A 25,010-nucleotide genomic window follows, 5' to 3' on the forward strand; every position below is an offset into this window, starting at 1 on the left:
CACCCCCTCAGCCTTAAAAAAAAAGGGGGGTCCTGGGGGGGGTCCTGGGGGATCTTTGGGGGTCCCAGAGAGGTCCTGGGGGGGATCCAGGGGGTCCCAGGGGGAGTTTTGGGGGGTCCCAGGAGGATCCCAGGGTCCCCAGGGGGGTTCTGGGGGGTCCCAGGGGGGTCCTGGGGGGTCCCAGGGGGGGTTCTGGGGTCCCGGGGGTCCCCAGGAGGTCCTGGGGGGGGTCCTGGGGGTCTCAGGGCTGATCCTGGGGGTCCCAGGGCGATCCAAGGGGGGATCCTTGGGGGTCCTCAGGGGTCTCCAGGGGGTCCTGGGGACATCTTGGGGGTCCCAAGGGATCCTGGGTGATCCAGGGGGTCCCCATGGGGATTTCTGGGGGTCCCGGGGGGTCTCAGGGCTGACCCCGGGGGTCCCCAGGGGGTCTCAAGGGATCTTGGGGGTCCCCAGGGGGTCTCAGGGCTGACCCTGGGGGTCCCCAGGGGGTCTCAGGGGATCCTGGGGGTCCCGGGGGTCTCCGGGCTGACCCCGGGGGTCCCGGGGGTCCCTTAGGAGGCGTGCTGGGCCGTGGAGAAGCAGAGCTTGAGCGTGTAGGGGTAGGGCCCGTCTGGGGGGACACAAACCGGGGGGTCAGGGGGGGTCAGGACCCCTCCCCAGCCCCCCAGGACCCCTCCCCACTCTGAGGAGCCCCCAACAGCCAAACCCCCCTCCCCAAGCCCCCTCCTCACCCCCCCAAACGCTCCTCAATCCCACCCCCAGCCCCCCAGGACCCCTCCCCACCCTCAGGAGCCCCCCAGGACCCCTCCCCAGCCCCCCCAAATCACCCCCAAACGCTCCTCAATCCCACCCCCAGCCCCCCAGGACCCCTCCCCAGCCCCCCAGGAGAATGAGGAGGATGAGGAGGATGAGGAGAATGAAAGGCAGGATGGGGAGGGGACTGGGAGGATGAAGAGGAGGATGAAGAGAATGAGGAGGATGAGGCTGAGGAGGAGAATGAGGAGGAGGATGAGGAGGAGGATGAAGAGGAGGATGAAGAGGAGGATGAAGAGGAGGATGAAGAGGAGGAAAAGGAGGATGAGGAGAATGAAGGGCAGGACGGGGAGGGGGCTGGGAAGATGAGGCAGAGGAGGAGGCAGAGGATGAAGAGGGGGATGAAGAGGAGGCTGGGGCTGAGGAGGAGGATGGGGATGAGGCTGAGGATGAAGAAGAGGATGAGGAGCAGGCAGAGGATGAGGAGGAGGATGAAGAGGAGGCTGGGGCTGAGGAAGAGGATGGGGATGAGGATGGGGATGAGGCTGAGGATGAAGAAGAGGATGAGGAGGAGGAAAAGGAGGATGAAGAAGAGGATGAGGAGGATGAAGAGGAGGAGGAGGAGGAGGATGAGGCAGAGGATGAAGAGGGGGATGAAGAGGAGGCTGGGGCTGAGGAGGAGGAGGATGGGGATGAAGAAGAGGATGAGGAGGGGGATGAAGAGGAGGAGGAGGCAGAGGATGAAGAGGAGGATGAAGAGGAGGCAGAGGATGAGGAGGAGGGTGGGGATGAAGAGGAAGCTGGGGATGAGGCTGAGGCTGAGGATGAAGAAGAGGATGAGGAGGAGGAAAAGGAGGATGGGGACGAGGCAGAGGATGAGGAGGGGGATGAAGAGGAGGCTGGGGCTGAGGATGAGGAGGAGGGTGGGGATGAAGCACTCACTGGGGTTCTTCATCTGGAAGTGGTTGAGGAAGCCGAGCGTCTCCAGGGCGTCGCTCTTGGAGTCCCACTCCAGCAGCCCCGAGGAGCTGCGCTCGCCTGGGGGAGGGGCAGGGGGGTCACCCGGGGGTCACCCAGGGGTCACGGGGTCACCCGGGGGTCACCCAGGGGGCAGGGATCCTCCCTGACCCCCCCAAAAACCCACAAACCCCCCCAAGCCCCCTCCTCACCCCCCCAAATGGCCCCCGACCCCCAAACCCCCCCATGACCCCCCAAGCCCCTTCCCCACCCCCCCCACCACCCAAATCCCCCCCCAACCCCCCAAGCCCCTTCCCCACCCCCCAAATCCCCCTGAACCCCCTTCCCCACCCCCCCCACCCCCCAAACCCCCCCCTAACCCCCCCAAGCCCCTTCCCCACCTCCCAAATCCCCCCCGACCCCCCCAAGCCCCTTCCCCACCCCCCAAACAGCCCCAAATCCCCCTCAAACGCCCCCAAACCACCCCCAACCCCCATCCTGACACCCCAAACCCCACCCTGACCCCCCCAAATCCCCCCATGACCCCTAAACCCCTTCCCCACCCCCCAAATCCCACTCCTGACCCCCCCAAATCCCCCCAAACCCCCCCAAAGCCCACCCTGACCCCCCCAAATCCCCCCAAACCCCACCCTGAGCCTCCCAAATCCCCTCCAAACCCCCCCAAATCCCCTCCAAACCCCCCCAAAGCCCACCCTGAGCCTCCCAAAGCCCACCCTGAGCCCCCAAATCCCCCCCAAACCCCACCCTGAGCCCCCAAACTCCTCCTGACCCCCCCAAATCCCCTCCAAACCCCCCCAAAGCCCACCCTGACCCCCCAAACTCCTCCAAACCCCACCCTGAGCCTCCCAAATCCCACCCTGACCCCCCAAAGCCCACCCTGAGCCCCCAAGCCCCCTCCCCACACTCACTCTTGCCAGAGAACACCTTGACCGAGGACGGGCGCTTGACCCCGAGCTCGTCACAGATCTGGGGGGGCACAGGGGGGTCAGGGGGGGCTTGGGGGGGGTTTGGGGGGGGCTGGGGAGGGGTTTGGGGGGGTTTGGGGGGGATTTGGGGGGCTGGGGATGATTTTGGGGGGGTTTGGGGGGATTTAGGGGGCTGGGGAGGGGTTTGGGGGGTGTTTGGGGGGATTTGGGGGGCTGGGGATGATTTTGGGGGGGTTTGGGGGGATTTAAGACGGTCAGGAAGGGGTTTGGGGGGGCTTGGGGGTGTTTGGGGGGGGTTTAGGGGGGTCAGGAAGGATTTGGGGGGTCAGGAGGGGCTGGGGAAGGGTTTGGGGGGGATTTAGGGGGGTCAGGAAGGATTTGGGGGGTCAGGAGGGGCTGGGGAAGGGTTTGGGGGGGATTTAGGGGGTCAGAGAGGGGTTTGGGGGGGATTTGGGGGGATCTGGGAGGGGTTTGGGGGGATTTGGGGGGTTTTGAGGGGATTTGGGGGGTTAGGATGAGTTTGGGGGGATTTGGGGGGTCAGGAGGGGCTGGGGAAGGGTTTGGGGGGGATTTGGGGGGATCTGGGAGGGGTTTGGGGGGGGATTTGGGGGGTCAGAGAGGGGTTTGGGGGGGTTTTGGGGGGATCTGGGAGGGGTTTGGGGGGTTTTGGGGGTGTTTGGGGTTGGGAAGGAGAGGAGGATGAGGAGGATGAAGAGGAGGATGAGGAGGGAGGTAAGGAGGATGAGGACGAGGCTGAGAGGACGAGGTGGAGAAGGAGGATGAGGATGAAGAGGAAGATGAGGATGAAGAGGAGGATGAGGATGAAGAGGAAGATGAAGAGGCGGACGGACAGGATGAGCGGCTGAGGATGAGGATGAAGAGGAGGATGAGGATGAAGAGGAAGATGAAGAGGAGGATGGGCAGGATGAGGGGCTGAGGATGAGGATGAAGAGGAGGATGAGGATGAAGAGGAAGATGAAGAGGTGGATGAGGCTGGGGAGGATGAGGAAGATGAAGGGGAGGAAAGGGAGGGGACTGAGGAGGCGGCGGAGGAGGACGAGGCTGAGGATGAGGATGAAGAGGAGGACGAGGAGGATGAGGAGGACGCCAGCGAGGCCGAAGGGCGCCCCCACCTCGTAGAAGCTGTCCTTGGTGACACCAAGGGCCAGGGTGAGGGACAGGGATGATGAAGAGGAGGATGAAGGGGAGGATGAGGACGAGGCTGAGGAGGACGAGGCTGAGGAGGACGAGGCTGAGGAGGAGGACGAGGATGAAGAGGAGGACGCCAGCGAGGCCGAAGGACGCCCCCACCTCGTAGAAGCTGTCCTTGGTGACACCAAGGGCCAGGGTGAGGGACAGGGATGATGAAGAGGAGGATGAAGGGGAGGATGAGGACGAGGCTGAGGAGGAGGATGAAGAGGAGGACGAGGAGGATGAGGAGGACGCCAGCGAGGCCGAAGGGCGCCCCCACCTCGTAGAAGTTGTCCTCGGTGACGTCGAGGGGCGCGTTGAAGAAGTGCAGCACGTTGCTGGGGTGCTGGATGCGGTTCTTGGCCGCCTGCTCGGGCGTGGAGAAGCGATTGTTGCGCGAGCCGCTGAAATCCTTGTAGCTGCACGAGCCGTCCTCCAGCCCGTAGGACTGCCCGGGCATGATGGCGTGCTGCTTGGAGACACTGCAGGGCCAAAAAATGGGGGAAAACGGGGAAAAAATGGGGGAAAAACGGGTCAGAAAACCCCAAAATCCCCAAAAATCCACCCCAAAAATCCCTATAGACCCCACACGAGCCGTGCTCCAGCCCGTAGGACTGCCCGGGCATGATGGCGTGCTGCTTGGAGACACTGCAGGGCCAAAAAATGGGGAAAAAATGGGAAAAAACGGGTCAGAAAACCCCAAAAACCCCAAAAATCCACCCCAAAAACCCCAAAATCCACCCCAAAAACCCCACAGGACTGCCCGGGCATGATGGCGTGCTGCTTGGAGACACTGAGTAGGGAAAAAATGGGGAAAAAATCACAAAATCCACCCCAAAACCCCCAAAACCCACCCCAAAAAATCCCTATAAACCCCACAATTACTCAGGAAGCCCAAAATTCCCCAAAAAGCCCCAAAACTCCCCAAAATTCCCCAAAGTTCCCCAAATCCCCACCAGCCATGGAGCTTCTGGCCGAACACGAAGTTGTTGTTGAGGTGGGTGATGGCAGGGACGGGGCTGGGACCCCCAAAATGCCCCAGAGATCCCCAAAACTTCCCCCAAAACAACTCAGAACCACCCCAAATTCTCCAAAAAGCCCCAAAACTCCCCAAAAAGCCCCAAAACTCCCCAAATTTCCCCACCAGACGTTGAGCTTCTGGCCGAACATGAAGTTGTTGTTGAGGTGGGTGATGGCAGGGACGGGGTTGGGACCCCCAAAATGCCCCAGAGACCCCCAAAACTCCCCCAAAATCACTCAGAACCACCCCAAATTCTCCAAAAAGCCCCAAAACTCCCCCAAAAAGCCCCAAAACTCCCCAAATTTCCCCACCAGACGTTGAGCTTCTGGCCGAACATGAAGTTGTTGTTGAGGTGGGTGATGGCTCTGTCCACGGCGTAGCCATCGGCCATCTCCACCATGGCCGCGCCCGGCTTGCTCTTCATGAACTTCACCTGTGCAGGTAAGGGACAGGTGAGATGGGGACAGGTGAGACAGGTGACACCTGGGACAGGTCAGGGGACACAGGGACAGGTGAGGGGACACAGGGACAGGTGAGGGGACAGCTGGGACAGGTAAGGGGACAGGTGAGGGGCAGTGGCCACGCCCGGCTTGCTCTTCATGAACTTCACCTGCACAGGTGAGATGGGGACAGGTGAGACAGGTGACACCTGGGACAGGTGAGGGGACACAGGGACAGGTGAGGGGACAGGTGAGGGGCAGTGGCCACGCCCGGCTTGCTCTTCATGAACTTCACCTGTGCAGGTGAGGGACAGGTGAGACAGGTGACACCTGGGACAGCTGAGGGGACACCTGGGACAGCTGAGGGGACAGCTAGGACAGCTAAAGGACACTGGGACAGGTGAGGAGCAGTAAGAAAGGTGAGGGGACAGCTGGGACAGGTGAGGGGACACAGGGACAGGTGAGGGGACAGGTGAGGGGCAGTGGCCACGCCCGGCTTGCTCTTCATGAACTTCACCTGTGCAGGTGAGGGACAGGTGAGATGGGGACAGGTGAGATGGGGACAGGTGAGACAGGTGACACCTGGGACAGGTGAGGGGACAGCTGGGACAGCTAAAGGACACTGGGACAGGTGAGGAGCAGTGAGAAAGGTGAGGGGACAGCTGGGACAGGTGAGAGGACACAGGGACAGGTGAGGGGCAGTGGCCACGCCCGGCTTGCTCTTCATGAACTTCACCTGCGCAGGTGAGGGACAGGTGAGATGGGGACAGGTGAGACAGGTGACACCTGGGACAGGTGAGGGGACACAGGGACAGCTGAGGGGACAGGTAGGACAGGTGAGGGACAGGGGACAGACCTCCTGCAGGACCCCCCAGACCCCCTGAGGGACCCCCGCCCACCTTCTCCACGTTGCCATAGAGACAGGAGATGCTGAAGACGCGGTCCCAGCTCACCTGGGCCTGGTCCAGCCCCACTGAGGACCCCCCAAACCCCACTGAGGACCCCCCAAACCCCCCCAAACCCCACTGAGGACCCCTCAAACCCCCCCAGACCCCCTCTGGGACCCCCGCCCACCTTCTCCACGTTGCCATAGAGACAGAAGACGTTGAAGACCCTGTCCCAGCTCACCTTGGCCTGGTCCAGCCCCACTGAGGACCCCCCAAATCCCCCCAAACCCCACTGAGGACCCCCCAAACCCCACTGAGGACCCCCCAAACCCCACTGAGGACCCCCCAAATCCCCCTCAGACCCCCTCAGGGACCCCTGCCCACCTTCTCCACGTTGCCATAGAGACAGAAGACGTTGAAGACCCTGTCCCAGCTCACCTGGGCCTGGTCCAGCCCCACTGAGGACCCCCCAAACCCCACTGAGGACCCCCCAAACCCCCCCCAAACCCCACTGAGGACCCCTCAAACCCCCCTAGACCCCCTCAGGGACCCCCGCCCACCTTCTCCACGTTGCCATAGAGACAGAAGACATTGAAGACCCTGTCACAGCTCACCTTGGCCTGGTCCAGCCCCACTGAGGACCCCCCAAATCCCCTCAAATCCCCCCAAACGCCACTGAGGACCCCCCAGACCCCACTGAGGACCCCCCAAACGCCACTGAGGACCCCCCAGACCCCACTGAGGACCCCCCAAACCCCCCAAAACCCCCTCTGGGACCCCCGCCCACCTTCTCCACGTTGCCATAGAGACAGAAGATGCTGAAGACGCGGTCACAGCTCACCTGGGCCTGGTCCAGCCCCACTGAGGACCCCCCAAAGCCCCCCAAACCCCACTGAGGACCCCCCCAGACCCCCTCTGGGACCCCCGCCCACCTTCTCCACGTTGCCATAGAGACAGAAGACGTTGAAGACCCTGTCACAGCTCATCTTGGCCTGGTCCAGCCCCACTGAGGACCCCCCAAACCCCACTGAGGACCCCCCAAACCCCCCTAATTTCCCTTTAGGACCCCCTCAAACCCCCCAAATCCCCCTCAGGGACCCCTGCCCACCTTCTCCACGTTGCCATAGAGACAGAAGACGTTGAAGACCCTGTCACAGTTCATCTTGGCCTGGTCCAGCCCGTAGACCATGAGCACGGGCGAGTCGGCGTGGGGGCCGTAGTCGGGGGGCGGCGGCGGGGGAGGGGGGGGGTGCCCGTACTGGGGGCCGTAGCGGCCGGGACCCCTGCGGTGCCCCCCCCCCCACCGGGGGAGGCCCCATGCGCCGGCCCTCGTAGTGCGGGGGAGGGGGCCCGTAGCCCTCGTCGTGGTAGTGGCCGTGGTGGTAGCCACCGTGGGGGCCACCTGGGGGAGGGGAGAGCCAGGGTGAGACCCCCGAATTGGGGGAGAGACCCCCGAATTGGGGGAGAGACCCCCAGATGGGGGGAGAGACCCCCATGGTGAGGGGAGACCCCTATGGTGAGGGGACACCCCAAACTGGGGGAGGGGGCTTGTAGCCCTTGTTGTGGTAGTGGCCGTGGTGGTAGCCACCGTGGCGGCCACCTGGGGGAGGGGAGAGAGCCAGGGTGAGACCCCCGAATTGGGGGAGAGACCCCCAAATAGGGGCAGAGACCCCCATGCTGAGGGGAGACCCCAAACTGGGGGAGGGGGCTCATAGCCCTCGTTGTGGTGGTAGCCACCGTGGGGGCCACCTGGGGGGAGGGGAGAGCCAGGGTGAGACCCCCGAATTGGGGGAGAGACCCCCAGATGGGGGCAGAGACCCCCATGGTGAGGGGAGACCCCAAACTGGGGGAGGAGAGAGAAAAGGGGGACCCTAAATGTGGGGAGGGGGCTCGTAGCCCTCGTTGTGGTGGTAGCCACCGTGGGGGCCACCTGGGGGGAGAGAGAGCCCAAAGTGAGACCCCCGAAATGGGGGAGACCCCAAAGAGGGGGAGATGGGGACAGGGACCCCAAATGTGGGGAGGGGAAGAGCCCAGAATGAGGGGGACAGAGACCCCCAAATCCTGACAGGGGTCACAGCAATGGGGCAGAGACCCCCTGGGGCAGAGAGAGACCCCCCAGCCCCCCCAAACCTCTCCTAAGGCCCCCAAACCTGCCCCCAACCCCCAAAATCTGCCCCCAGCCCCCCCAAACCTGCCCCAAAGCCCCCCAAAGCCCCCCCAAATGAGCCCCCAGCCCCCCAAAGGAGCCCCCTGCCTCCCAAATGAGCCCCCAGCCCCCCCAAACCTACTCCCAGCCCCCCCAAATGAGCCCCAAGCCCCCCCAAGTGAGCCCCCACCCCCCCAAACCTGCCCCAGCCCCCCAAACCTGCCCCCAGCCCCCCAAACCTGCCCCCAGCCCCCCAAATGAGCCCCCAGCCCCCCCAAATGAGCCCCCAGCCCCCCCAAATGAGCCCCAAGCCCCCCCAAATGAGCCCCCAGCCCCCCAAACCTGCCCCAATCCCCCCAAACCTACTCCCAGCCCCCCCAAGTGAGCCCCCAGCCCCCCCAAACCTACTCCCAGTCCCCCCAAATGAGCCCCCAGCCCCCCCAAACCTGCCCCAAACCCCCCAAATGAGCCCCCAGATGAGCCCCCAACCCCCCCAAACCTGCCCCCAGCCCCCCAGATGAGCCCCCAGCCCCCCCAAGTGAGCCCCCAGCCCCCCAAACCTACTCCCAGCCCCCCCAAATCTGCCCCCAGCCCCCCCAAACCTGCCCCAAAGCCCCCCCAAGTGAGCCCCCAGCCCCCCCAAACCTGCCCCCAGCCCCCCCAAACCTGCCCCCAGCCCCCCGTACCGTACTCAGCCGGGTGGTCCCCCAGCAGGGGCGGCTGCCGCTGCCGTTTGTTGGGGTTCCCTCCGGGGTCTCCTGGGGGGGGGAGGGGTCGGGGGGGTCACACGGTGGGGGGAGGGGGGACACAGCTCCCCAGACCATCCCCCACCCCACCCAGCAAGGAATCTGGGTGCCCCCAGACCCACCGACCAGCACAGAGAGCCCCTCAGGCATTAATCACCCCGTCAGTCGTTAATTAGGGATGCTAATGAGCCCCTCCCCCCAGGTCCCAGCGCTGAGGGGGGCGGGGTCAGGACGGACCCCAGGATCGGGTTCAGAACGCGGCGTTTTGGTCAAATCCTCCCTCCTGGAGATTTCTCTGTGCACGATTCCGGTTTTGGGTCGGAAAGAGGAGAAAAAGGGCAAAGAGGAGAGACAAGAGGGGGGACAAAGAGGGGGGACAAAGGGGGGGACAAAGGGGGCTACTTACAGATCCTGGGGGGGGCAAAAAAGTCCTTTGGGCCCCTCCTGGGGGGCTGCTCTTACCCACGGCTGCTCCCGGCGCGGCCCGGGCCCTGCGGCACAGGGCGAGAGTCACCAAAAGGGCCCAAACGGCCCCAAAAGGGCCCCAAACGGGGCCCGGCCTCGGCCAGGGCACCCCGAGTCCCCCCGGGGCTGGAACGTTCTGGAATGTTCCTGGGGGTGCTCCTGGAGGTGGTTCTGGAATGTTCCTTGGGGTGGTCCTGAGGTGTTTCTGGAATGTTCCTGGGGGTGTTGCTGGAATTTTCCTGAGGTGTTTCTGGAATGTTCCTTGGAGTGTTGCTGGAGGTGTTTCTGGAATGTTCCTTGAAATGTTCCTGGAGGTGTTTCTGGAATGTTCCTTGGAATGTTCCTGGAGGTGTTCCTGGAATGTTCCTGGAGGTGTTTCTGGAATGTTCCTGGAGGTGATTCTGGAATGTTCCTGAGGGTGCTCCTGGAGGTGTTTCTGGAATGTTCCTTGGAATGTTCCTGGACGTGTTCCTGGAATGTTTCCAGAACATTCCTGGGGGTGCTCCTGGAATGTTCCTGGGGTGTTCTGGAATGTTCCTTGGAATGTTCTTTGGAATGTTCCTTGAAATGTCTTTGGGGTGTTGCTGGAATGTTCCTGGAGGTGTTTCTGGAATGTTCCTGGAGGTGTTTCTGGAATGTTCCTTGGGGGTGTTCCTGGAGGTGTTTCTGGAATGTTCCTTGGGGGTGTTCCTGGAGGTGTTTCTGGAATGTTCCTTGGAATGTTCCTGGGGATGTTTCTGGAATGTTCCTTGGGGTGTTCCTGGAGGTGTTCCTGGAATGTTCCTTGGAATGTTCCTGGAGGTGTTCCTGGAATGTTTCCAGAACATTCCTGGGGGTGTTCCTGGAGGTGTTTCTGGAATGTTCCTTGGGGTGTTCTGGAATGTTCCTTGGAATGTTCTTTGGAATGTTCCTTGAAATGTCTTTGGGGTGTTGCTGGAATGTTCCTTGGAATGTTCCTGGAATGTTCCTGGGGATGTTTCTGGAATGTTCCTTTGGGTGTTCCTGGGGGGTGCTGCTGGAATGTTCTGGAAATGTTTCTGGAATGTTCCTTTGGGGTGTTGCTGGAATGTTCCTTTGGGGTGTTGCTGGAATGTTCTGGAATGTTCCTGGGGTGGTCCTGGAGGTATTTCTGGAATGTTCTTGGGGTTTTGCTGGAATGTTCCTGGGGGTGTCCTTGGAAGTGTTTCTGGAATGTTCCTGGGTGTGTTCCTGGGGCTGTTCCCAGAATGTTCCTTGAGATGTTGCTGGAATGTTCCTTGGAGTGTGGCTGGAATGTTCCTGGGGGTGTCCATGGAATGTTCTTTGGGTGTTCCTGGGGTGTTTCTGGAATGTTCCTGGGAGTTTTCTTGCAATGTTCCTGGGGGTGTTGCTGGAACATTCCTGGGGGTGTTGCTGGAATGCTCCTTTGGGTGTTCCTTGGAATGTCTTTGGGGTGTTTCTGGAATGTTCCCTGGGGTGTTCTTGGGACATCCCTGGGGGTGTTCCTGGAATGTTCCTGGGGGTGTTTCTGGAATGTTCCTGGAATGTCCCTTGGGGTGTTCCTGGAATGCTGCTGGAATGTTCCTGGGGGTGTTGCTTGAGGTGTTTCTGGAATGTTCCTGGGAGTTTTCTTGGAATGTTCTGTGAGCGTTCTTGGAGGGCTCCAGGAATGTTCTCGGGGTGCTGCTGGAATGTTCCTGGGGGCGTTTCTGGAACATTCCTGGAATGTTCTCGGGATGGTTTGGGGTTTTGGGGAGGTGTCGGCACCTCGGGGATGCTCAGGAGAGGTCCTGAAAGCACCAAGAGGGGCCCTGGGTGGTTCTAAAATCACTGGGATTGTGTCATGGAAGGAGAAGAATCCACAAAACCACTGGAAGTTTGTCATGGAAGAGAAAAGAGCTCCTAAAAACTCGGGGATTTTGTCTTCCGAGTGAGAAGAGTTCCCAAAACCACTGGGATTGTGTCATGGAAAGGATGAAGGCTCCTAAAACCACTGGAAAGTTCCCAAAACCACTGGGATTGTGTCATGGAAAGGATGAAGGTTCCCAAAACCACTGGGATTGTGTCATGGAAAGGATGAAGGTTCCTAAAACCACTGGAATTGTGTCCTGGAAGGGAGAACAGTTCTTGGAAGGCCTGGAATGAGCTCGTAAGAGTGGGAAAGTTCTTGAGGAGCACCAAAATATGGGCTTGGATGTCTGGGAAGGCCCTGAAAGGGACCAGAAATGGCCTGGGAGGGTCAAGTGTGGTGAGATGTTCCTCAGACCCCTCAGGGTGTGGTGGTGGAGGTGAGAGAGCTCCTAAAAGCGCTGGGATTGGGGGCTGGGAGGTGAAAAGGAGCTCCTGGAACCACCAGGAACGGCCTTGGGTGTCAAGAGTGGTGAGGAAATGCCTGGAGGACCCCCCAAGGAGGTCCTGGGAGTGAGAGGTGACCTGGAGCGTGTCCGTGGTGCAGAATTCCCAAACCCGCCCCCGACTGCGCCGTGGGAGCGGAGAGAATTCCTAAAGAAATCAAAATGTCCTGGGAGTGAAACCACGGGGTTCCCAAAACCAGAACTGGGCCCTGGAAGGGGCAGAAGGTGGTGAAATTCTGGAAGTGCCAGAATTCCCGTGAAATGCTCCTGAGCTGGGCTGGTGCTGACAGAATTCCTAAAAATCCACCCAAAACTGTGCCTTGGACAAGAGAGAATTCCTAAAAATGCTCCTGGGTTGTGTTGATGGTGAGAGAATTCCCAAAAGCCTCTGAGTTTGTGCTTTGGAAATTAGAAATTCCTAAAAAAATGTTCTTGGGTTGTGCCCATGTTGCTGAAATTCCTAAAATTCCACCCAAACTGTGCCTTGGAAGGGAGAGAATTGCCGTGAAACGCTCCTGGGCTGTGCTGAAATTCCCAAAATTCACCCAAACTGTGCCATGGAAGGGAGAGAATTCCTAAAAATGTTCTTGGGTTGTGTTGATGTTGAGAGAATTCCCAAAAAACTCTGAGTTTGTGCTTTGGAAATCAGAAATTCCTAAAAAAATGTTCTTGGGTTGTGTTGATGTTGCTGAAATCCTAAATTCCACCCAAACTGTGCCTTGGAAGGGAGAGAATTGCCATGAAATGCTCCTGGGCTGTGCTGAAATTCCCAAAATTCACCCAAACTGTGCCTTGGACAAGAGAGAATTCCTAAAAATGCTCCTGGGTTGTGCTGATGGTGAGAGAATTCCCAAAAACCTCTGAGTTTGTGCTTTGGAAATCAGAAATTCCTAAAAATGCTCCTGGGTTGTGTTGATGGTGAGAGAATTCCCAAAAGCCTCTGAGTTTGTGCTTTGGAAATTAAGAATTCCTAAAAAAATGCTCTTGGGTTGTGTTGATGTTGCTGAAATCCTAAATTCCACCCAAACTGTGCCTTGGAAGGGAGAGAATTCCCGTGAAAGGCTCCTGGGTTGTGCTGAAATTCCTAAAATTCCACCCAAACTGTGCCTTGGAAGGGAGAGAATTGCCATGAAACGCTCCTGGGTTGTGCTGAAATTCCCTAAATTCCACCCAAACTGTGCCTTGGAAGTGCCAGAATTGCCATGGAATGCTCCTGGGTTGTGTTGATGGTGAGAGAATTCCCAAAAACCTCTGAGTTTGTGCCTTGGAAGGGAAAGAGTTCCTAAAAATGTTCTTGGGCTGTGTTGATGTTGTTGAAATTCCCAAAATTCACCCAAACTGTGCCTTGGAAGGGAGAGAATTGCTGTGAAATGCTCCTGGGCTGTGCTGAAATTCCCAAAATTCACCCAAACTGTGCCTTGGAAGGGAGAGAATTCCTGTGAAATGCTCCTGGGTTGTGTTGATGGTGAGAGAATTCCCAAAAACCTCTGAGTTTGTGCTTTGGAAATTAAGAATTCCTAAAAAAATGTTCTTGGGTTGTGTTGATGTTGCTGAAATCCTAAATTCCACCCAAACTGTGCCTTGGAAGGGAGAGAATTCCCGTGAAAGGCTCCTGGGTTGTGCTGAAATTCCTAAAATTCACCCAAACTGTGCCTTGGAAGGGAGAGAATTGCCATGGAATGCTCCTGGGCTGTGCTGAAATTCCCAAAATTCACCCAAACTGTGCCATGGAAGGGAGAGAATTCCTAAAAATGCTCTTGGGTTGTGTTGATGGTGAGAGAATTCCCCAAAACCTCTGAGTTTGTGCCTTGGAAGGGAAAGAGTTCCTAAAAATGTCCTTGGGTTGTGTTGATGTTGCTGAAATTCCCAAAATTCACCCAAACTGTGCCTTGGAAGTGCCAGAATTCCCATGAAATGCTCCTGGGTTGTGTTGATGGTGAGAGAATTCCCAAAAATCACCAAGTTTTGTGCCTTGCAAGTGCCAAAATTCCCATGGAATGTTCTTGGGGTGTGTCCGTGTTGCTGAAATCCTAAAAACCTCCGAGTTTTGTGCCTTGGAAGGGAGAGAATTCCCATGGAATGCTCCTGGGTTGTGTTGATGGTGAGAGAATTCCCAAAAACCTCTGAGTTTGTGCCTTGGAAGGGAAAGAGTTCCTAAAAATGTTCTTGGGCTGTGTCCACGTTGCTGGAATCCTAAAAACCACCGAGTTTTGTGCCTTGGAAATGAGAAAATTCCTAAAAAATGTTCTTGGCATGTGCTGATGTTGCTGAAATTCCTAAAATTCCCCCAAATTGTGTCTCGGAAATGAGAGAAATCCTAAAAAAAATCAGAATGTTCTTGGAGTGTGCCTTGGCATGTTGCTGAAATCCCAAAACCAGCCAAGTTTAGTGCCTTGGAAATGAGAGAATTCCCATGAAATGCTCCTGGGTTGTGCTGATGGTGAGAGAATTCCCAAAAATCACCAAGTTTTGTGCCTTGGAAGTGAAAGAATTTGTAAAAGATGTTCCTGGGTTGTGCTGATGTTGCTGGAATTTCTAAAATCCACCCAGATTGTGTCTAGGAAGTGCCAAAATTCCCATGAAATGCTCCTGGCTTGTGTTGATGGTGACAGAATTCCTAAAATTCCCCCAGACTGTGCCTTGGAAATGAGAGAATTCCTAGAAAAATCAGAATATTCTTGGGTTGTGCCTTGGCATGTTGCTGAAATCCCAAAACCAGCCAAGTTTAGTGCCTTGGAAATGAGAGGATTCCCAAGAAATGCTCCTGGGTTGTGCTGATGGTGAGAGAATTCCCAAAAACCTCTGAGTTTGTGCCTCGGAAATGAGAGAATTGCCATGAAATGCTCCTGGGTTGTGCAGAAATTCCTAAAATTCACCCAAATTGTGCTGTGGAGGTGCCAAAATTCCTAAAAAATGTTCTCGGGGTGTGCTGATGTTGCTGAAATCCTAAAAACCGTCAAGTTTTGTGCCTTGGACATGAGAGAATTCCTAAAAAAATGTTCTTGGGATGTGTCCATGTTGCTGGAATCCTAAAATTCACCCAAACTGTGCCTCGGACATGAGAGAATTCCTAAGAAAATGTTCTTGGGTTGTGTTGATTGTGAAAGAATTCCTAAAATTCACCGAGTTTTGTGCCTTGGAAATGAGAGAATTGCCATGAAATGCTCCTGGGTTGTGCAGAAATTCCTAAAATTCACCCAAACTGTGCCTTGGAAATCAGAGAATTCCTAAGAAAATGTTCTTGGGTTGTGTTGATGGTGCTGGAATTCCTAAAATCCCCCCAAAATGAGGGAACTCCTAAAAATGTCCTTGGCTTGTGTCCGTGGTCCCTCGCCGGGGGCTCCTGCTGCTGCTGGTGTTGGTGATTTTGGATTTTTGGGGTTTTTGGGGTTTTCTGGGTTTTTTTTCTCCTGGATTTTTGGGTTTTGGGGGGGTTGCTTGAGCCCCCCCTGCCGTGTGGTGTGAGGGTGGGAGGAGGAGGAGGAAGAGGAGGAAGAGGAGGAGGAGGAGGTGAGGCTGAATCTGCCCAGAACGGGCTCGGAGCCGGCGAAGGCCAAACCCCCCCCAGCCCCAATTTTGGGGAAGATTCCCTCAGTTTTGGGAAAAATCCCCTGAGACACCCCAATTTTGGGAAAGACCCCTGGGACCCCCCAATTTTAGGAAGGATCCTTGGGACCCCCTCCTTTATTTGGGTGGGACCCCCCAATTTTGGGAAGGATCCCTAGGACCCCCCCAACCCTTTTTAGGGAAAGATCCCCCAGTTTTGGGAAAGACCCCTGGGATCCCCAAATTTTGGGAAGGACTCCCTGGGACCCCCCCAGATTTTGGGAAAGACCCCTGGGATCCCCAGATTTTGGGAATGATCCCTGGGACCCCCCAATTTTGGGAAAGACCCCTGGGACCCCCCAATTTTGGGAAAGACCCCTGGGACCCCCCAATTTTGGGAAAGACCCCTGGGATCCCCAGATTTTGGGAAGGAACCCCCTGGCTCCTTCCCCCCGTTTCCAAAGTCCCCAAAATTGCAGGAATTCTCCCCAAGCTCCGCCCCCTCCCTGGCCCAGGTGAGGCTGCCCTGCCCTACCTGTCCCGCTCAGGTTGGGGTTGGTGTAGTCCCAGGTGTCCTGGTCGTTCTTGAACACGTTCAGGCGGCTGGGCTGGGGGGGCAGGGGCGGTTGGCACCTGCCCACCTGTGCCCAGGTACCCCCAGGTGTGTCCCCAGGTACCCCCAGGTGTGCCCAGGTGTCCCAGCTGTCCCCAGGTGTGCCCAGATGTGTCTCCAGGTGTTTCAGGTATGTCCCAACATGTGCCCAGGTGTGTCCCCAAGTGTTTCAGGCGCCCCCAGGTGCGTGCCCAGGTATCCCCCAGGTGTTTCAGGTGCGTGCCCAGGTACCCCCAGGTGTGCCCATGTGTCCCAGGTATATTCCCAGGTGTGTCCCCAGCTATTCCCAGGAGCACCCAGGTGTCCCCAGGTGTGCTCAGGTGTCTCCAGGTGTTTCAGGTGCGTGCCCAGCTGCCCCCAGGTGTGCCCAGGTGTGTGCCCAGGTACCCCCAGGTGTGCCCAGGTGTCCCAAGGTATATTCCCAGGTGTGTCCCCAGCTATTCCCAGGTGTGCTCAGGTGTCCCCAGGTGCTTCAGGTACCCCCAGGTGTGTCCCCAGGTGTGCCCATGTGTCCCAGGTGTGCCCAGGTATATTCCCAGGTGTGTCCCCAGCTATTCCCAGGTGTCCCCAGATACCCCTAGGTGTGTCCCCAGGGGCCCCCAGGTGTGCCCATGTGTCCCAGGTGTGCCCAGGTATATTCCCAGGTGCGCCCAGGTGTCCCCAGCTAGTCCCAGGTACCCCCAGGTGTGTCCCCAGGTGTTTCAGGTACCCCCAGATGTGTGCCCAGGTGCCCCCAGGTGTGCCCATGTGTCCCAGGTATATTCCCAGGTGCGCCCAGGTGTCCCTAGGTGTTTCAGGCGTCCCCAGGTGTGTCCCCAGGTGTGTGCCCAGGTGTTTCAGGTACCCCCAGGTGTGTGCCCAGGTACCCCCAGGTGTGCCCATGTGTCCCAGGTATATTCCCAGGTGCACCCAGGTGTCCCTAGGTGTTTCAGGCGTCCCCAGGTGTGTGCCCAGCTATTCCCAGGTACCCCCAGGTGTGTGCCCAGGTGCCCCCAGGTGTTTCAGGTACCCCCAGGTGTGTGCCCAGGTGCCCCCAGGTGTCCCCAGGTGTTTCAGGTACCCCCAGGTGTGTGCCCAGGTGCCCCCAGGTGTGCCCACCTTGGCGTACTCGATCTTGAGGGTGCAGCAGCCCGAGTAGATGTCGGCGCCGTTGAGCGAGGCCTTGGCGCGCTGGGCGCTCTGCACCGAGTCGAACGTGAGCCCGTCAAGGACCCAAACTGGGACTGGGATTGGGGGCAATTCCTAATGGGATTGGGGGCAATTCCTGATGGGATTTGGGGCAATTCCTGATGGGATTTGGGGCAATTCCCGAGGGATCTGGGGCAATTCCTGAGGGATTTGGGGCAATTCCTGATGGGATTTGGGGCAATTCCCGAGGGATCTGGGGCAATTCCTGAGGGATTTGGGGCAATTCCCGAGGGATTCGGGGCAATTCCTGATGGGATTGGGGGCAATTCCTGATGGGATTTGGGGCAATTCCCGAGGGATCTGGGGCAATTCCTGAGGGATTTGGGGCAATTCCCGAGGGATCTGGGGCAATTCCTGAGAGACTGGGGGCAATTCCTGATGGGATTTGGCACTGGGGGAATTCCCGATGGAATCTGGGAATTCCCAATGGCATTTAGGATTGGGGGAATCCTGAGGAGATTTGGGATCAGGGGAATTCCCGAGGGATTGGGGGCATTCCTGATGGGATCTGGGGGGATTTCCTGACAGGATTTGGGGGCATTCCTGATGGGATCTGGGGGGATTTCCTGACAGGATTTGGGGGCATTCCTGATGGGATCTGGGGGGATTTCCTGACAGGATTTGGGGGAATTCCGGATGGGATCTGGGGATTTCCTGACAGGATTTGGGGGAATTCCTGATGGGATCTGGGGATTTCCTGACAGGATTTGGGGGAATTCCTGATGGGATCTGGGGAATTTTGGGAACTCAGAGGGGTGGGGACACGGGGACAGCCTCGCTCTGAGCCAGGTGGGGCCACCGGAGCTATTCTGGTGACCCTGGATCCTCGTTCCCGGGGAATTTGGGGGCAGTGGGATTTCGGGGACCCCCCCAACACCCCCAAATGCCCAGATGTGGGTTTGGGGTGCGGGTTTGGGATATTCCACCATGGCCTGCACGCCGTTCTTGCGGAAGATGACGATGCGCTGCACCGGCCCGCAGGGGTTGCAGATGGTGTAGAGCACGTCCTGGGGGGAAAGGGGGGTCAGGGGCACCCCAAAACCCACCTGGGACCCCAAGAACACAGCCCAGAACCCCAAACATCCACCTGGGACCCCAAAAATACAGCCCAGAACCCCAAACATCCACCTGGGACCCCAAAAATACAGCCCAGAACCCCAAACATCCACCTGGGACCCCAAAAATACAGCCCAGGACCCCAAACATCCACCTGGGCACCCCAAAAATACAGCCCAGGACCCCAAACATCCACCTGGGCACCCCAAAAATACAGCCCAGGACCCCAAACATCCACCTGGGCACCCCAAAAATACAGCCCAAGACCCCAAACATCCACCTGGGACCCCAAAAATACAGCCCAGGACCCCAAACATCCACCTGGGCACCCCAAAAATACAGCCCAAGACCCCAAACATCCACCTGGGCACCCCAAAAACTGACACAGACCATGAACACCCAACCTGGGACCCCAAAAATACAGCCCAGAACCCCAAACATCCACCTGGGACCCCAAAAATACAGCCCAGAACCCCAAACATCCACCTGGGACCCCAAAAACTGACACAGGACATGAACACCCAACCTGGGACCCCAAAAATACAGCCCAAGATCCTCTAGGACACCCCAAACCCCAAACCCCACCTGGTGATGGAGTAGGTGGGGTTGAGGATGGTGAAGAGCAGCACCTTGGTGGTGACCCCAAACCCCAACAAACCCCAATAAAACCCCAATAAACCCCAATAAAACCCCAACAAGCCCCAATAAAACCCCAACAAACCCCAAATAAACCCCAATAAAACCCCAACAAACCCCAACAAACTCCAATAAAACCCCAATAAAACCCCAAAAAAACCCCAATAAAACCCCAACAAACCCCACTGACCGTGGTGATGGAGTAGATGGGGTTGAGGATGGTGAAGAGCAGCACAGCACATTGTTGGTGACCCCAAACCCCAACAAACCCCAATAAAACCCCAATAAAACCCCAACAAACCCCAACAAACCCCAATAAAACCCAATAAAACCCCAACAAACCCCAATAAAACCCCAATAAAACCCCAATAAAACCCCAAAAAAACCCCAACAAAGCCCACTGACCGTGGTGATGGAGTAGATGGGGTTGAGGATGGTGAAGAGCAGCACGTTGTTGACGCCGCGCGCGTCGTCGCTGTCGCCGGGCCGCGAGATCTTCTGGCTGGTGGAGTAGTTGACGAAGGCGGGGTGCCCGGCGAAGTAGATCTGGTTGTCGGCCGCGTAGTTGACGGCGTTGCAGGCGCCCAGGATGTCCTCAAACTCCACCAGGGCCTGGCGCTTCTTGGGCATCACCACCACGTAGCTGGGACGGGGGGACACGGTCAGAGTGGTGGCACCAACCCGTGCTGGCATCACCCCGAGGTGGCACCACCCCATGATGCCATCAGCCCATGGTGCCATCACCCTGTTGTGGCACCAACCCGTGGTGGCACCAACCCATGGTGCCATCAGCCCATGGTGTCACCAACCCGTGGTGGCACCAACCCATGGTGCCATCAGCCCGTGGTGGCACCAACCCCTGGCATCACCACCATGTTCCTGGGAGGGGGGGACACGGTCACTGTGGTGGCATCACCATGTGGTATCACCACCCCAGTGTCCCCACCCTGGTGTCCTCAGTGTCCCCAGCACAGTACCTCCCCCATGTCCTCTGGTGTCCCCAGCACCCTGTCCTCACTGTCCCCCCGTGTCCCTACTGTCCCTAGCACGCTGTCCCCACCTCAGTGTCCCCACTGTGCCACCCCAAGGTCCCCAGCACACTGTCCCCACTGTCCCACCCATGTCCCCTGGTGTCCCTAGCACACTGTTCCCAGTGTAACCACCCCAGGGTCCCCACTGTCCCTAGCACACTGTCCCCACCCCAGTGTCCCCACCCCAATGTCCCCACTGTGCCACCCCAAGGTCCCCAGCACACTGTCCCCACTGTCCCACCCGTCCTCCCTGGTGTCCCTAGCACACTGTTCCCAGTGTCCCCATTGTCTCCCCCATGTCCCCACTGTCCCTAGCACACTGTCCCCAGCACACTGTCCCCAGTGACCCCACCCCAATGTCCCCACTGCTCCCCCCGTGTCCCCAGTGTCCCCACCCCAGTGTCCCCACCCCAGTGTCCCCACCCCAGTGTCCCCATGTCCCCGTGTCCCCACCTGATGGGCCCGAACTCCTGCAGCGCCTCCACCAGGTCGGCCTCCACGATGCCGTCGATGAGGCCGCGGATGTGAACCACGGGCGACGCCGGCGTCTTGTGCGGGTCCTCGTAGTTCTCCTGGGGACACCGAGCGCTTGGGGACATCCCCGCCGGGCTGGGGACAGCCCTGATGGGCTGGGGGACAGCCCTGATGGGTTTGGGGACAGCCCCACCGGGCTGGGGACAGCCCTGATGGGTTTGGGGACATTCCTGCTGGGTTTGGGGACAGCCCTGATGGGTTTGGGGACAGCCCCGCCGGGCTGGGGACAGCCCTGCTGGGTTTGAGGACAGCCCTGATGGGTTTGGGGACAGCCCTGATGGGTTTGGGGAGAGCCCTGATGGGTTTGGGGACAGCCCCACCGGGCTGGGGACAGCCCTGATGGGTTTGGGGACATTCCTGCTGGGTTTGGGGACACTCCACAACCACGGGGACACCCCCAAACCCCACAACTTTGAGGCCAGACCAAGGGAAAACAGGCCCCCTACACCCCTTAAATTGTAACTTTCTTAAAAAGAGCACTTTACACCCAAAATTTCTGCCCCCAGTCACGATTTACCCGCCCAATACTTACCCCTCAACGATTTAGTCGCTCAGAAAATGTCTTTTTGCACTCCTCTGTATTTAGCCCCAATATTTAACCCCAATATTTCCTCCCCTCAATACCCACTCCCTCAGAAACCTTTTATTCTCTTCCAGTATTTACTCCCTCAAAACAATTTTTTACCTGCTCTCGATATTTACTCCTTTAAGGGGGATCTTTTACCCCCCCTCAGTATTTGTCCCCCAGTATTTACCCCTCAAACCGGATCTTTTCCTCCGCTCAGCCCTTCCCGCCATGTTTGTCCCCTCAGAACTCTCCTGCCCACATCTTCCGCCCTCACACAAATCTCTTTCTCCCCCTCAGCTTTTCTTCCCCCTTTAACCTTTCATGAGGGTCTCCTACGCCTCCTCAGCCCTTCCCCGCCATTTTTACCCCCTCAACAGGAGCTCTTTTACCCCCCTCAGCTCTTCCCGCCCTTTTCGCCCCCTCACAGAAGCTCTTTTACCCCCCTCAGCCCTTCCCGCCATTTTTGCCCCCTCACGGGAGGTCTTTTAACCCTCTCACCTCCTGCCACCATATTTACCCCCCTCACAGCGTTTCCCCCCCCTCAAGAGCGGTTCTGTCCCGCTCCCCATATCAAGCCCCCTTCCCCGCTTTCGCCCCCGCTCTCACCGATCCTCCCGCTCCGGCCCCGCCGCCCGCGCCCCCCGGCCCGCCGGGCCCATGAGGCGGCGCCTCCGCGCTCTCGGTTTTCAGGCGTTTAGGAGCTCTCCCGCCCTCGCCGCCGCCACCGCCGCCGTAATATCGGCCCGAACCGCCGCCGCCGCCGCCCGTCGCCATCTTCCCCATGTCGGCTCCGCGTCCGCCACCCTCGGCACCCTGAGGGCCGCGCCACCGCCGCCGCGACATGGCGCCCCGCTCGCCGTCCCGCCCACGACACGCCTCCATTGGCCCGCCCACGCGTCAATCAAGGCGGTTCGGGCATCCCATTGGCTGACGGCCGTTCCCGCCACACCCGCGACGCCGCACGCGGCTGCGATTTGCCCGGTCGCAGAAAAAAATCCCTCGCCTATTGGTCTACTGAGCTGCCCATCAGCGCCATCCTGAGAATACCATAGGTCAATCGCTCGCAACGGGTCCGCCCGCCCACCCGCGCTGATTGGAGGAGCCGTTGCCTGTCAGGGCGAGGCCCCCGCCCTTCATCTTGTTTAACCCGCAGATCCCGCCTCCCTCTTCCCACAGCGCCCTTCGGCCGCGGGCCCCCACCATTGCCGCCACAAGATGTCGATCAACACCATGCGGCCACCATTGGCTCGCCTCGAAGAGCCCCGGCCTCTGGTCTCATCCACCAGGCATGCCGCTCATTCATTGGCTGAGCTGTACGTCAATCAACGCCCACGCCCTCAGTGCCGCGCTCTGATTGGTTGATTTACTGGTGTTTTCGTTTGTGGTTGGCTAGCGCGTGTGGGACGATCCCCGCTCCTCAGTGCAGGAGCAGCTGGAGGGCACTGGGGGTAACTGGGAGGGCACTGGTGTAACTGGAGCACTGGGCCTCCCACCCGCAGGGGGGCGCACTTCCCCCTCACCTAATCTTAACCCCGCCCCCTCGCACGCTCATTAGCCACACGCCCCGCGGCTCCAACCAATCACCGCTTTCCTCTCATTCCCGCCATCCGCCCCCCAATCATCTCAGCCCTTTCATTCACGCCGGGCACATTAGCGCGCCCTTTTTGCTGGGTGAGCGCCTCGGCCAATCAGCGTGAGGCGCGGCCGCCCTCAGCCTATCAGGAGAGAGGGGGCGCGGCTTCCTCGTGAGGGGGTGGCACCGCCCCCTTCCAATTCGAGGTTTCCAGAGCCCCCTCAGGAACGAAACGGCCTCAAAATGGCTCCAAAATGGCCCAAAACGACTGGGGGTAACTGGGAGGGCACTGGTGTAACTGGGAGCACTGGGCCTCCCACCCGCAGGGGGGCGCACTTCCCCCTCACCTAATCTTAACCCCACCGCCCTCGCACGCTCATTAGCCACACGCCCCGCGGCTCCAACCAATCACCGCTTTCCTCTCATTCCCGCCATCCGCCCCCCCAATCATCTCAGCCCTTTCATTCACGCCGGGCACATTAGCGCGCCCTTTTTGCTGGGTGAGCGCCTCGGCCAATCAGCGTGAGGCGCGGCCGCCCCTCAGCCTATCAGGAGAGAGGGGGCGCGGCTTCCTCGTGAGGGGGTGGCACCGCCCCCTTCCAATTCGAGGTTTTCCAGAGCCCCCTCAGGAACGAAACGGCCTCAAAATGGCTCCAAAATGGCCCAAAACGACCCCAAAGCTTCCCAAAACCGCCTTACTCCAGCTCCAGCACTTTATTGGAACAACATTTTGGGGTTCGTATTTTTGGGGAGGGGGCTCAGCCCCCCGGTTCCGACCAAAAAGGGGTGGGGGGGGGGGGGTCACCAAATCCCCACACGAACCTTTAAATTGTGAAACCTCCCGAAAATGAGGGGAAATGGGAGTTAAAAGGAGGATTTGGGGGTGTTTTGGGGGGGTCTGAGGGGGTTTTGGGGTTCCCACATCAAGACTCCCCCAAAAATGCAAAAAAACTGAAGAGAAAATGGAATAAATGGGGATTTTGGGGGGGTCCAGGGGGTCTCAGAGAGCATCCCAAACCCCTTTTTAAATATTTAACCCAAAAATACTTCAACCCCCAAAATCGCAATAAAATAAGAGAAATAAGGAAAATAAACGGGGTTTTGGGGGAAATTTTGGAGGTGTTAACACGGGAAAGGGGAGAAACCCCCTCAAAAAAACCCACTCTAAACGTTAGAAACCCCCAAAAAAGGTGAAAAAAGGCGGAAAAATCACGGAAAAAAGGCGGAAAAATGCAGAAAAAAATGGGAAAAAAGAGGGAATGGAGGAATTTTGTGTTTCTCAGACGATCATCTCCAGCTGCCGGGCGTACTCGATGACCTGCGTGGCCAGCTCCGTCGAGGGGATCGGGGGGTCCTCGGCCTTCTGCTGCCGCCCCCCGAAGCTGTAGTAGTTGGAGGGGCCCAGCACCCAGCCCCGCTGGGAAATGGGGGGGAAAAGGGGAAATAAAGGGATTAAAAATGGAAAAAAAGGGATTTGAAGGGGTTTGGGGCAGGTAGTGGGGGGGTTTGGGGGGATATTGGGGCGTTTGGAGGGGGTGAAAGGGGATTTGGGGCCGGGATTGGGGGGTTTGGGGGATTTCAGAGGTTTGGGGAAGGTTAGAAGGAGATTTGGGGGCTTTCAGGTGGTTTGGGGGCGTGTTTTGGGGTACTTCAAGGTGTTTTGGGGTGTTTCAGGGTATTATGGGGTATTTCAGACCGGTTTTGGGATGTTTCAGGGTGTTTTGGGGTGTTTCAGGGTATTATGGGGTATTTCAGACCGGTTTTGGGGTGTTTCAGGGTATTTTGGGGTGTTTCAGACCATTTTTGAGGTATTTCAAGATGTTTTGGGCTATTTCAGACTGATTTTGAGGTATTTCAGGGTGTTTCAGGCCGGTTTTGGGGTGTTTCTGGGTATTTTGGGGTGTTTCAGGGTATTATGGGGTATTTCAGACCGGTTTTGGGTGTTTCTGGGGTATTTTGGGTATTTCAGGGTATTATGGGGTATTTCAGGCTGTTTCAGACCAGTTTTGGGGGTGTTTCTGGGGTGTCCTGAGGTGTTTCCAGGTATTTTTGAGGTGCTTCAGACCGTTTTTGGGGTGTTTCAGGGTATTTTGGGTTGTTTCAGACCGTTTTTGGGGTATTTCGGGGTGTTTCAGACTGTTTTTGGGGTGTTTCTGGGGCATTTAGGGGTGTTTCAGACCGTTTTTGGGGTGTTTCTGGGGCATTTAGGGGTGTTTCAGACCGTTTTTGGGGTGTTTCTGGGTATTTTGGGGTGTTTCAGACCGTTTTTGGGGTGTTTCTGGGGTATTTAGGGTGTTTCAGACCGTTTTGGGGTGTTTCTGGGGTATTTAGGGGTGTTTTCAGACCCGTTTTTGGGGTGTTTCTGGGGTAATTTCAGGG

General features: G+C 58.1%; 2 protein-coding genes and 1 long non-coding RNA gene across 3 annotated transcripts in view; 1 reads left to right on the forward strand and 2 right to left on the reverse strand.

Moving 5' to 3' along the window:
• Positions 1 to 65: 65 nt before the first annotated feature.
• On the reverse strand, positions 66 to 21,925 carry HNRNPL (heterogeneous nuclear ribonucleoprotein L). The gene is given in 14 exon segments (XM_059872473.1): positions 66 to 610; positions 1,696 to 1,791; positions 2,640 to 2,697; positions 4,129 to 4,330; positions 5,181 to 5,302; positions 7,305 to 7,493; positions 7,495 to 7,598; positions 9,029 to 9,100; positions 15,968 to 16,040; positions 17,144 to 17,240; positions 18,155 to 18,240; positions 19,331 to 19,568; positions 20,410 to 20,528; positions 21,665 to 21,925. Coding segments are annotated over 14 exon segments (1,752 nt in total). The 5' UTR covers positions 21,902 to 21,925; the 3' UTR covers positions 66 to 551.
• On the forward strand, positions 5,470 to 5,961 carry LOC132341147 (uncharacterized). The gene is made up of 3 exons (XR_009490105.1): positions 5,470 to 5,547; positions 5,750 to 5,845; positions 5,876 to 5,961. It is a non-coding gene; the product is annotated as an uncharacterized LOC132341147 (long non-coding RNA).
• A 1,405-nt stretch (positions 21,926 to 23,330) lies between the features above and the next one.
• PSMD8 (proteasome 26S subunit, non-ATPase 8) overlaps positions 23,331 to 25,010 on the reverse strand; it is an 8,124-nt gene continuing 6,444 nt past the window's right edge. Inside the window, exon 7 of the mRNA XM_059872547.1 lies at positions 23,331 to 24,048. Within this exon, the coding sequence (XP_059728530.1) occupies positions 23,911 to 24,048 (138 nt within the window). The 3' untranslated portion in view covers positions 23,331 to 23,910. The remainder of the gene's footprint in view (positions 24,049 to 25,010) is intronic.

Source organism: Haemorhous mexicanus, chromosome 36 (genome assembly GCF_027477595.1).
Source record: "Haemorhous mexicanus isolate bHaeMex1 chromosome 36, bHaeMex1.pri, whole genome shotgun sequence".
In the NCBI taxonomy this organism is placed as follows: Eukaryota; Metazoa; Chordata; class Aves; order Passeriformes; family Fringillidae; genus Haemorhous; species Haemorhous mexicanus.